The sequence below is a fragment of the Hippopotamus amphibius genome, chromosome 10 (assembly GCF_030028045.1).
Source record: "Hippopotamus amphibius kiboko isolate mHipAmp2 chromosome 10, mHipAmp2.hap2, whole genome shotgun sequence".
Taxonomy (NCBI): Eukaryota; Metazoa; Chordata; class Mammalia; order Artiodactyla; family Hippopotamidae; genus Hippopotamus; species Hippopotamus amphibius.
Genome location: NC_080195.1, coordinates 61,958,840 through 61,972,273, shown reverse-complemented (window position 1 = coordinate 61,972,273; position 13,434 = coordinate 61,958,840). Strand labels below are relative to the sequence as shown.

At 40.0% G+C, this 13,434-nt stretch overlaps 1 protein-coding gene across 1 annotated transcript in view; it reads right to left on the bottom strand.

The window, feature by feature from the left end:
• The window catches only part of MORC1 (MORC family CW-type zinc finger 1), a 342,077-nt gene that overhangs the window by 17,626 nt on the left and 311,017 nt on the right, over positions 1-13,434 (bottom strand). Inside the window, 3 exon segments of the mRNA XM_057697690.1 lie at positions 5,308-5,454; positions 8,677-8,743; positions 10,868-10,937. Of these exon segments, the coding sequence (XP_057553673.1) occupies positions 5,308-5,454; positions 8,677-8,743; positions 10,868-10,937 (284 nt within the window).

The following is a 13,434-nucleotide window of genomic DNA, read 5'->3' as shown; positions in this document are numbered from 1 at the left end:
CCACCCCCACCTGTACTCCCCTTCTTTGCCCCTCTCCCTCCAGGACCTCAGTATCTAGCTCTGCGCTCTCTCCTCCAGCTGGCGTCTGCTAAACAGCTCTTCCCTTGGGGGTTCTGTCCCGGGAGACTGACTAGAGAGGAAGACAAGTCGTCCTGCTCCTGTAGTTTACAAGCACCAACACGCAGAGCTTTACCTTTTCCTTTTCCTGAAAAATTAATTCAGGAAAACTGTTAGATCCTATTAAAAACTGTAAGATACCAAAAATCATAAATGTAGGGTCTGAATGCAGATGCTTAAGAACTCCTTAAAAATTCCTCCATTTATTGTCTTGAGTCTCTTTCTTCGATGATATCTTCGGTGACACCTTCTTTTGTTCCTGAGGAGGGTATATCTTAACAAACTCCTCTCTACCCTCAAACTTCAGGTGTCCTTTAAGACAGACACAGTGATCCTCTAACTCACAAAAGGTCCTTCAAGGAGGTGCTCAGCACAAAACTGTAGGAGTAAACTGCTGTCTGGAGTATCCAAGTGGATACCGTGTATTTTGGGGGGACTCATGAACTAAGTGCTACTATTCAAGGGGAGTCTTTTCCCACCAGGAACACCCCTTCTTCCCTTGGAGCATTTACGTGTAGTTCTACCCCCAAACTTGATAATAAAATCAGGATTTGTCTTTATTAACATTCTCTCTCTTCTTGGGGGTTCAAGAACTAAGTATCCTAAAGATCTACTAGAGCTATTGTGTACATCAGGACTGTAATAGGCTCTTGGCTGTGATGCCCATTTCAGCTGAATTCCTACAGAAACCGTATCCATATCTGCAAGTCTGAGTTGGAACTTTTTATACAGTCCAACTAGTTGAGTCACAACAGTAAGTCAGCCCTGTCTCCATATATGATGACCAAGCTTTGAAAAGTGCCAGCTAAGGGCCATTTCCAGGCCATGGTCATATCCTTTCTCAACGCAGTAATTTTTCCTTAAAAAAAATCTCTTTCTTGCATTAATACAACTCTGCTCTTTCTAGGCATGAGCAGAGATACCCAGATCCTGGTTATCCTGCTGCTCTTTTTAAAGAGTAACCTAGTTAATAATAAGCCTGGCTTGGCTAAGCAGAAGTGCAAGCCTCCTACTTGAGGTGGAGCAAAACTCTCTTCTTCAACCCAGTGAAAGCTTAGGGAAACACCATGGCTCCACTTTCTCAACCAGGAATCAAGTCCTGATTTTTGATAGACCTCAATTGCTAATGTATTTTTAAAAAAATTTTGTGGTCTTTTCTTTTGCTTCAGTAACTGGCAGCAACCTGTAAAAAGTGACCTCTCTTTAAATTTTATTTTTGGCATTTTTAAGAGTTAAGATACCATAAAGCATGTCTGCACTTTTGTAGAGGTGAAATAAATGCTGTCTGACTCATTATCAAGTTTACATATACAATGATAAACTAAAACAATGCATTATATAGGTTAGCATTTATGAGTAAGGACTGTGAGACCAGACTGCCAAGATTCAAGTCCCAGCTCTGCCATTTGAGACTTATGTAATGTTGGGCAAATTATTTAACCTCTGCATACCTCAGTTTTCTCATCTGTAAAGTGGGGATGATAAAAGTATCTATTTATAGGGTTGTTATAAGATTTAAGTGAGTTTGCATATGCAGAGCTCTGAGCACAGTGCCTGGCACATAGTAAGTGCATGGTAAACATTATTATTGTTTTGAGAGTTGATACTGCTTCAGTATTTTGGACCATTTGATACAATTTAACAACCTGGATCTCAGGTTACCTTATTTACCTCTGACTTACTAACACAATTCAGTTGCACGCCATTATTTAAAAATACTTTAACATCCAGCAATACTATTCACTGCTTTTTACATTAATCCCTTTCAGTTTAATTAAAAGTATTCTTTGAAAATCTACTAATACATGTTAGACACACTGTGGAAGATTCAATCAGCTTTCAAAGGATTTGCTATATTTGGGGATTAAACAAATTAATACACATAAAACAAAAAATAATGCAAGACAGGAAAACGCTAAACTGAGCATAATCAGGTGATAAAACAGACAATGAGAACTACTATTTTTTATTAATTTAGAACATGAACCTAATAGAAGAGGCCCACTCAGCAGTGTAGGAAGGGACAGGGTGACGTCATGTTCAAAGTGAACCAAGTGGAGGGAACACTCCACACACTTCGAAGGGCCTGACTGCTCTCTCAGCTGCGACAAGCAAGGCAAATCTGGAGAACAGCTGTGAGTGTAAAGAACACGGTGCCCTCCACACTGCACACAGCCAGCCACAATCGTCATGCCTGGAGGAATTTAAAGTCTAGTTAACGCAAGGACTAATACGTGGCCCAGACAACAGAATAGTGCAGTACAGGGGAAAAAACATAACAAAGAAGACAAGAAATCTGTTTTCACTGGTGAAAAAGTGAGAAAGCATACTACACGCTGCTAAGGGCAAAAGGGAAAACTGGTAAATAAGGAGTTCTTTTTGTTCCAGTTAAAGCCTTGTGCTGTGAACAATTTTTTCCCACTGAATATTTTTATAAGACAATCACCACAAAAAAAATTCAAGCTGGTACAGAAAGGAGCTTATTTATTAATTGATTTGGCTTTCAGAGTGTTCAGTTGATAATAGTATGATGATTTCAAGTACTAAAGATTCTACATGTTCATTAAGGAGATGGTTTCTGGGAAATTTTAATTTTCTACTGATGTCTAATTACAGAAGTGGATGCACCTTAAAGTCTTAGTATACTCAATCAGATTATCTCCTTTTTCATCACATGTAACTCATTAAAATTAATAGTAATGATACACTTAGATGCAGAACAAAAATTAGCCAAGTGAAAAATAAAGAAAATGATAATGCGCAGCTGTACCTCCAAACTCTGCTGCAACACAGCCAGGCAAGTCTGTCCAAGCTCACAGTGCAGGGAATAGCAAAGCGTGTGTGGATGTGTGTGGATGTGTGTTTGTATGTATTACAAAAAGTGTGTGTGTATATGTAATTATCTACTTAGGTATGTGTGTGTGTATACACTTACACACACACACACACACACAGAGATTAAGAGCATGAGATCCCAAATCAGGGAGCCTGGGCTTAAACCCAGCCTTGTCCTTAGTAGCTGTGTAATTGTCTTTGTGACTTTGAGTGTTGCTTAATTTCTCTCTTTTAGTTTAGCTTTTCTTTTTAAAAAAGTTAAAAATAATACCAGGCTTGTAAGTTCGTGTAAGGAGCTAATGTATACAAAGCATCTGGGTGAATGTGTAAAATATCATGATGACTCGCAAATGACAGCTATTGTTATCAAGAAGGCCTAGTTCACTTGAAGCAATGTCCCAATTACTGGACATGTCATATACATACGTTTTTAATAATATGCACGCACTTACTCAGATATGTACAGGCACATCCATATATGATGTATTGCATGCTACCACGGCTTAGGGACCAATTGACATGACTGATTCTTAGAACTAGCAAGAAAGAATCCGTGATTCAAATGTATGGCTACCCAACATCAAAGATGAGGATCTTACACACTACCTCTGGACAAACACTGACAGAAGGTAAGAAAATGGTTGGAGAATCCCATTCTCTAGGGACTATACTGTAGGCTATGGCAGCATGAGACTGACATCCACCCAGATCATTGGATGAATGGCCTTTTTCAACCTCATAATGCGTACAACCCTGAGGTCTGGCTTGCTTCTGTCCCATTCCCAGGCTAGTGCAAGCGTGCCAACCCAGGCACTGTGCAGATTCGGCGGTCAGAACTTAGTGTTCAGGAGTGCAGCACTCTGACTTCATTCGGTGGTCAACAACGTGTCTCTGGAGTCCTAGCGTCATTAGTGAAAGTGTGTTCTGATGCAAAGTCCACGGTGGATCCAGGGGCCGTAGCTCCCTGTACATACACTCTACCTCTACACCCTTCTCTTCCTTCCTCTTTCTATTCTTTGCCAACTTCCTTCTTCAGGAAGATTTTGTCAGTCACTGATTGGAAAGTCAACGTAGCTGTCCTAAGGGAAAATACCATTCCAGCTAGAGCATGTGGTATGTTTCCCTCTGCTGAAAGCCTCTTACGTCACCCAGGCCCTCACAGTCTGTGAAATGCAACCAAACCAGTTGGCTGTGCTAATTTAGTGGTGTTTCTGCTCCTGCCCCCCACCCTCTCACATGGCACCTGTCTGAGAGCAGACTCTGTATACTAACTCCTTTGACTTGATTATAAAGCCCCCTCCGATCACTGGTCCCTACTTGGAAAAACTCTTAACCTTGGACTTTATCCCCTCCCTGTCTCTGTACTTGGAAAACTGAGATCCAGACATTTAAAGCGCTCATGAGCCATGCCCACAAATGTTAAGATTCTACACTGAAGCAAAAAGTAAAACTTACTTTCTCTCAATAAGTTCAGCATCTAAAGCAACAAAAGGAGACTTTTTAGAAGGCATAATGTCATGAGGGTCTTTGTGAGGCAGGAAAAAAAAAAAAAGAAAGGAAGGAAGGGAGGGAGGCAGGGGGAAGGTAACAAGAAAGGAAGGAAGGAAGGAATTCGGTAAGAACGCTTTTCCTTTTTGCCCTCTTCATTATAAATGGCCCTCATTCATTTGCTTTGCTTTGTTTTTTGTTTTTGTTTCTGTCTTGGTACGTTGGGTCTTCGTTGCTGTGTGCAGGCTTTCTCTAGCTGTGGTGAGTGGGGGCTACCCTTCGATGCGGTGCACAGGCTGCTCACTGCAGTGGCTTCTCTTATTGTGGAGCACGGGCTCTAGGTGTGTAGATTTCAGTAGTTGCACCATGTGGGCTTCAGTAGTTGTGGCACGTGAGCTCAGTAGTTGTGGAATGTGGGTTCAGTAGTTGTAGCACATGGGCTTAGTTGCTCCATGGCATGTGGGATCTTCCCAGACCGGGGATCAAACCTGTGTCCCCTGCATTGGCAGGCGGATTCTTAACCACTGCACCACCAGGGATGTCCCCATTCATTTGTTTTCAATAGCCCTTTCTCTCCTGTCTTCTGTCCTTACAAATTCTGGTTCTTTATTACACTGGAGAGAGGACTAACATCCACCATATTGCCAGACCATGTAACAATAGGGCAGTTAGTGACAACAGTTCCATTTCAAAAGACACGTAACCCACAGTATATCTAAATCAGTGTAGTTAGGAGACAAGTCATAAAGTCATTCTATTGAATTTTCTCACTAATGTTACCACTCAAATAGAGAAAAAAAATCAGGAGTTGTCACTGCTTAGAAGATTCAATAAAGCATGTGGGAATATGTTAGTAAACATCTTTACCTTAAATTAGATGTCAGTTTTCTTACTGTTTCCTTGACAGATGTGCTTTGAGAAGGCTTTGTCAGTGAAGAAGCAACTTTACAACCACCACTCACAGAAACTCTGGCTTTGTATCCAGAACATGGATTTAAATCTTCCACGGGCATACTGGGCAAAAACAAGGCAAGGTTTATAATTTCTAAGTAGAAATAACATTAGATATTAACAAATTCAGAAATATTAATACACGACAAATGAGATGTTAATACACAACAAATGAAAGCAAGGACAAAAATGTAATGCTGGAAACTCATTTACGTAGCTATATAAAATCAATTCTCAATTATAAGAATTACTATTTACTCCTGACAAATCTTGTTTCAAGGTTTTGGGGTAGTCACAGTCAAATAGAACGGGCAGTAATTTATTCTTAAAAACAGTAATCATATACCATTTGTCTCTCATTTGCCGAAAGAGGCTTTTAAACTCAAGTTCTACTTTAGCCTGGGGGAGGACAGGTACAGAAGGTAGGTCCAGAAATAAAGCAAAGTCAGTTGAAAGGAATATTTAGTGAAGATCTGGTGGAAGAGAAGTGTTCCAGCTGAAGTGTAGTGATCCTGGGGTAGAAACAAGGTAGAGCTGTTGAGAGACACAGGAGAAGGCCAGGGCTGCAGGGGTGACATGCAAAGGAAGAAGACGCAGAGAGAGGAGGTGAAGGCACTGGTCATGGGGCGGGGACTGGAGTTTAAGCAGAGCAGGTGTTACCATTGCAGGGTTTCTTACATGGAAGTGAGGTGATCTGAATGATATATGTTTTAAAAGAATAACTGGCTGCAGCATGGAGAACAGCTCACACTGAGGATGCATAAAGTAGTGTGTAGTGTATTAATGAGACCCCAGGCTTTCAGTATCGTGGGAACAAAGAACTCAAGAGGGCTGGGGCACATGCAATGCGGGAGGCAAGCTGGGTAGGCAGGCAGGGACCAGAGCACGCAGGGTCTTGTTTGTCATGTGAAAAGGAGACGTTTGTAATCCCTTCGTGCTAACATCCGTGAATTAAGACCACAGCTCTAGAGAGTTTCTTATGCTTACAATGTATGCGCCTTTTAAAAAAATTTGGATAATAGTTTATATCAAATGGAATGTGCTTCTACTGTCAACAGTTCTTTGGCATGAATAATACTGTCTAACTTCAGCTGATACTTTAAGATTAAGAACATTATAACTAATGCTTAATTGTCTGTTAAAGAACACACACAGTGTCTGAAGCCTATTAATTATAACCTCCTTTGTGCTGAAATTTTATTAAAGTCCTTAATTATTTTCTTTCTTTCTTTCTTTTTTTTAAACCATTTTTGGGATGCTGGAAATTCATGCTGGTGTTGGGAGTGGAGGGTAAAATGCACTACACCAGAGCACAGAGACTCCTCCCTGAACCTTTGTTTCTTCTTATGCCAAATGATAATAGTGCAGACCTCACAGAGCTGTGCTGAGGATCAGACAAGACATACACAGAATTTAGCCCCGTGAGTACTAACAGGAAGCGCTCAGTAGATAGCACCCAATTGTCACTGTTACCATAACTGTCTTTATTATCACTACCACTACTAATAAATTTGATAAGATTCTTCTATTAAGGTTGTTTTACCTGGATCGTAGCTCTAACACTCATATTGTAGTTATGATTCAAAGACTATTTAAAAAAAACCACAAATTCATAAAAATGTAAAAGCAATATGTGAAATAATACACAAACAGACACAACATGTTTTAGTTTTTGGGTGGATTTTAAATTTCATCTCCAAATTTAATCAATAACTCTAGGTTAAAGCATCATCCGTAATGGCTTAGCAACAGCACTGGGAAATAATTACATAATTTATTCAATCGACAAATACTACAGGCTGCCAGCTCTGAGGCAGGTGCTATTCTGGACACTAAGGACACAGAAGTGAGCAGGACAGGCCCTGCTCTCATGCAGTGAGTTAGCTTCAAGTGAAAATACAGAAAATAAGAAAGCTAGAATGTAAAGTGTTAAATAGATGATAGAATAAGATACTTTCAAACAGTAACAAAGGCTCTGAAAAAAATACAATAGGATGATACGATCTGACAGTGTGCCTTGTGAGAAGCAGGGTGGGCCATTTTAGATGCAGCATTCGGGGAAGACCTGTCAGAGGCTAGAGCGGTCGAAGAGAAAAGATATGAGCTCTGTCCTTTAGGAAGGTCAAAGGCAGAGGGAAGACAGATACTCGGACAAGTCCACCTCACACGAGGAGTTGCTCACACTGTGTGTCAGAACATGGTTGGTATTTAACAAATAATCACTGAAGCTGAATGAACTATGATGCAGTTTGATTCCTGCAATGGTGACTCTGAGAACACATGAGCTTGCCCAGGAGAATCGGGCCCCCCAAAGAAGAGAACACGTGACCTGGGATGTGAATGAGAGGGTAACAGACTGGTGCACGAGAGGGCGTTCAAGCCCAGAAGCAGTGAGGACAAGGAGGTGGAATTTGGTGATAAAACAGAACTGTCAGTAATTTTGAGACTCTGAGAAGCAAAGTGGGGGCTAACTTGGGAGGCAGGAGCAAAGGGGCTTGTGCCATGCTAAGGAGTTTGTGCTGCATCCTAAAAAGGGGGGCGGGGGGCGATGAAAGGCTTTTGAGTGGAAGAGTTGGAGACATGGGATGTGAGGGTAAGAGTGACTACTCAATCAACAAGTGCAGGAAAATAACAGCTCCTCTCTGGTTTAGTTTTGTGTTTTTTCTTGTGCTTAATTCAATGTGCCCCTCTGCAAAAAAAGCACAGGATCTGGCTTCAGCAACACTGGGTCTGAATGCCTGGAAAGCAGCTTAGACAGGTTTGGAGCAGTGTGAGGGTAAGAATTTGCTTCCTTGAAAGCCTTTTTTTTCACTCTATTGGATAGCCAAAATAGCTGATTTTATTTAAAAATGACAAGTCTCACGTCAAGAAAATTCTAGCATACGATGATTATTATGCTTACATACGTGTATGACAATTAGATAACGAGCCACATAAAAAAACCAGCTCATGATTTCATAGTCATATATTAGATATATGTGACATTTTCAGTTCTTTGACTATATCACAGTCATTTGAATTAGTTGCTTGCTGTGAGCAGGAAGTTAAGCCTGTTCCAGTTCATTATTCCCAAATCCTCACAAAAGAAAATGAAAAGGTTTGGGAAAAGGCTAAGAAATCTAGCGTATTCTATTCTTTCCTGTCTCCTTTGTAAAATCTGGTTCCACTACTAATTGCCTCTGCTTGTTGCTATTATTTTCTTTCTTCTTATATTTAAACACTGATAATTACTTTTCAACAGTATAATTGTACTCCCGTGGATTTGCATAATCGCAGTACACTCACCTTTCCCGGTTAGGTGATGAAGAGTTTCTCTTTATTTCTGGAGTATCACTGCACAGCTCCTGTTTTTCTTCAAAAGAACATAGACAAAATGAAGGCAATAAAATTTTAGCGATCGCAGAATAAAGTGAACTGAAAGAAGTGTTAGCAGTTCATTAACAACTTGTACATAATTTGGCTTTGTATTCAAACATTCGTTTGTAAAACTGCACCAACATGTTCTTAAGGCAATTTATAATAACCTCTTAATAAAATGTGTATAGTATATAAGAATCCAAGGGCCTCTGCAGCTTGTTTTTTGTAAATTCCTTTGAATGATGCTCATTTTCTGTTATTGGTGTGCACGGGGTGACTAATTGGAACTGTCCAGTGTCCCTTCTCTCAGCAGCCTCTGCCCAGACAACCACTTGTCTTCCCCCAGTATCTTACTCTCTTTCATTTTGGGTTCAGGTTCAAAGACATCCTGATAGATCCCAATCAGAAATGTGCCTCCAGGAGAGAGCAGAACTTTACAGCAGGAAGAGACCTATCGTCACCTAGTCCATCTTCTCACTCAGGGAACCTCAGAATCAGAGGTTCAGAGAGGTCAGTGATTTGTTTACAGTGCACTGAAAAGCAGAAGTGCTTTGAGCCCCTTGGATTGGTTTCAAGAGTGTTTTGGGGAGAGTCTAAGGAATAAGTCAATGTGTTCTTCTTCCAGCTATCTAGAATTCTTTGGGATAGCTATGATTTTGTTCCACCAAGTAAACCGTTGCCAATAAGTTTAGGGCCACTGAGGGCCTAGTGGAACAGGACAGCAACAAGGAAAGTTTTAGATGGAGAGTAAATGGCTGAGGACCTGCCTGACTCCTCCAAGGAAACACAGAATAGACAGGGAGGTTTTCCAAGAATACTGCAGGCACAGTTGGTTTTACTTATGATCTGCATGCAGAGTAAAATTTCTTAACCCAATAGCCAACTAATTCATAATTACAGCCATTTGAAAATATTTCACAATTTGTTCCTTCCAAATCCAGGATGAGTATTTGAAATCAAATATTAATTTTAGGATCAAAATTGTATTAACAATTTTTCCATTACAATTTGGAAATCCAACAGGCACATACTTGAAGGCCCATGAAATAGTTTGAAACTTCTGTAAAAGATTGGCTTTAAAATTCAGAGAGTCTTACAGAAGAAATCTTGATTGTGGAATGGCAAATTATCCTAATTTTGATGAAAAAGTGTGATTTCTTATGGACCTCACTAATGGGTTCAAATATAAAGATGTGAATGAATGACTGATTAGGTTACCTAAGCAACAAAGTATAAAAGAAGAGACCGCTTACAACCAAGAGTGAACACGAAATAATGACATGGATCAATACAAAAGCAACTGGGAGTGAAGGATTCAAAATGAACTGAGACCTGTTTAGGAGACTAAGAAAGGCTTTAAAACCTATTTCAGAATAAGAAGATGACAATGGAAATAATGGTTCTGTGCTTAGGCCCAATGGTATAATATTACAATGAAAGAGACAGCGGCATAATAACAACACAACACATAACAAAAGAATTCTGGTAATAATAATGACTGGACACTAAAAATAAAATTTTGAGTCTAGTTTGTTTCTAGCTTCTCTATGCGGGGAAATTGTCTTTAGATTGAATATTATAAGATGGCAACTTTATGCTTAAAGGAAGCTCAAGTCTCTCACCTAAGACAAATGACATTCCATGGACATGAAGGAACAAATAAATATGTTTGTTGAACTACTCTTAGTGATCTCAGAGGAATCATGCAAAATGAAGAAAGAACTAAATGAGTGAAAACAGAGGAATGTCATCATAATTTTCAAAAATAGTTTCTGAAAATTATAGACTGATATCAATCCTCAGCAAATTTCTACATAGAATTCCATGAGGAGGGTGACATACACCCACTGTTGGGAATTTCAGGCAGGGAGCCAGTGCTGGGGGCATTATTCTCAGGCAGGAGGTGTCCCTCTGCACCTTTAAAACAAGTGAAGTTGGCAGCTCACTCTCTACCCACCTCTCCTCCCACTACTGGAACAACAGAGTTAATTTTTTTAAAATTCAAACTGCTATCAAACTTCTGATCTATATCATACATAAGATATGCCACGTAAGTCATATGGAAAATAACTCAAGACATTACAACTGATATACGTAAACTGGATTCTTTTTTCTTTACCTTTCTTCATAAGAGGAACTTCCTTTTTTTCTTGTTTCAATGAAACATCAGTGTCACTTTCATCTAAAATCTGAAAAACAAGCTCTTTATTTAAAGCTGTACAAAAACAAAGAACATACTGTAAGGTGCAAAAATGACCTTGAACATCAATGCCATATCAGAGAGAGACCATGAAGTTGCCAGAAATACAGTTTAGGGACATGGTATGAAGGGAAACAATCATACGTGCTGTCGAAAATTATATTGGCATGCAGCTCAAGGACAGTCTCATTAGAACTGTCATATTTACACCTATCATTTCTTTAATGGGATTTTTACATTTCTACCAAGATTCGTACAGATATTTTTTTAAAAATCCGTATCTTTTATGGATGTAACAATGACTCTCACACATGGGTCAAGTGTTTGACCACCAGGAGCAACCACGGAGCCTGTGCTATTTTGAGAAGGGCGATCACACCCCTAGTTGCTACAGAGCAGACACAGAGGATGAGCTCAAGGTCAGCACAAGGAGAACTCTGAGGAGGCTGGGGCCTGAGGGGAAGAACGTGGGGCTGGGGCTGGGGAGTGTACCTGGGAAGCTGAGGGAAGGGACATCTTGTCGTTAGACAGAATCGCAGGAAATCTGCTTAAAAGGGGTTGCAGAGCCTTAATGTGTCGAATGCAGGAGCCAGGAGGGTTGGTGGCACCTGGGGTAAGGGGATGTGTGTGTGTGGTGTTGGGGACGGAGGCCGAGGGGGGTCGGGAGACGTTGGGGGTGGAATATGGTGACCACAAACCAGCTCTCCCATCACTTTGGGAATCCTGTCAGCCTGTTTTACAAGGCTCACACAAAAGAAACTTGCATTTTGGGAACGCACTTCTTTAGATCAGAGTGAGGGAGAAAGAGAGAGAGAGGGAAAGAGAGCGCGAGAGAGAGTTTGTTTATGCCATTCAGGAAAACAGATCCAGAAGCTCCTTTCACGCATTTTTTAGTGTGTGAGAAGGTGGGGCAAAGGCAGTAAAAAAGGAATCTGAAGAAGACAGGGGTAAAGCAGAAGCTGTGTCTGCTCCTTGATCAGAAGACCCCTGAACACGTGCTGAGACACACGGGGCTCTGACTCCATCCCCTGGTATGAGGCGTGGAGCTGTCAGTTGTCTGGAGGTCACCCACTGTGTGTGTATCCTTCGCCTTTCATGCCCCCTCTAAACTGCTAAACAAACATGGGATGGAGAGGCTATCAACCCTCCTTTTCTCTCCTCCCAGGAAACAAAGGCATATATTTTACATGGCATTCTGGAAAGGGCGCCCTATCAGGAAGCAGGTTAAACGGACACACATGTAACCTAGCAACGGAAGAACTGTGAGGCCATCCATCACCATCATTTTCTATTTTGCCCAAATCAAGAGAAAGCAAGCCTTGCAGGTAGGGGGAAATAAATAAAACTGATTCTAAGCTACTTTGGTCCATTTCAAAATATTTTTACTTTTATACTGTGAATAAATTCATGCCCCAGGAAGTAAGTAAAGTGCATATATGTTTTAAAGTTCATTTTGCAAAATGACTTTAAAATGGATATCTTATTTATTTCTGATGCAACATAAAATTTAAAATTTTCTTCTGATGTGTTGATATGTAAGGCAGATCTACATACTTTAAGTGCCTCTCCTTTGAATGAATATTGTTTTGACCAGTTTATAAGCAGCATAGACTATTTCCCACCACAGTTAACAGTAATAAGATAAGTGCATGAGAGGAACTACTTAACACTTTTAGTAATAATCACTTTGTAATAATCTGTGATGCTTCTGCTCAGGATGTGTTCATTTTCTTTGGTAGCTTCTCCTTATGATGGAAATCAGACAAGATAAAAGTATCCAAGCTTAACAAAAATGACAGCACTCCCAGTAGGGAAATCTTGGTGGTGGTATTATTAACACAGCCTCTTGAAATTATTTTTGCATTTTACTGTTTATTTCTCTGCTTTGAGCTCTGCTGTGTGGGGGCTGTTTCCATGAGGATCAGATATGTCCCCTTACCCCAAAAATGTTACTTACACAAAGCTTTACCATCTCTATTGCAGGAGATATTCCCTTGTTTTCATTTCTTTTCCTATATTTCCTTTATTCTTTGGCATAGGAATGTTTAAAATATTTTGGATAAACAATCCACAGCCTACAGTATTTCCTTTTAAATGACACTGTGTAAATATCTGAGTTCATAGGGTGCTGCCTTTTTTTTTACGATGTACTTGCAGCTTTGAAGGTCTGAATTTTTTCAAGCTAAGACCAGAAAACATGCAGTTGTCTTTCCAATAACACTATTTGTATATTTTGATACTTGCAAAGCTCTTTCACATATGTTACTTCATTTCATTACAGAAATGTTTTCCAGTCATTTAGGCTTAACTGTCTCATCCTCTGCAATTTGGGGATATCTCTTTCCTAAGAGTTTACCTCCGTTATGAAATAGATAATACTTCCCACACAGTACATGAGATTACAGTTAAGTCTTAACAAGGGGTTTTAGATACCTTAATTAAAATTATGTTAACAATGAGTATAGTGGGATTTGTCAGTTCTCCAA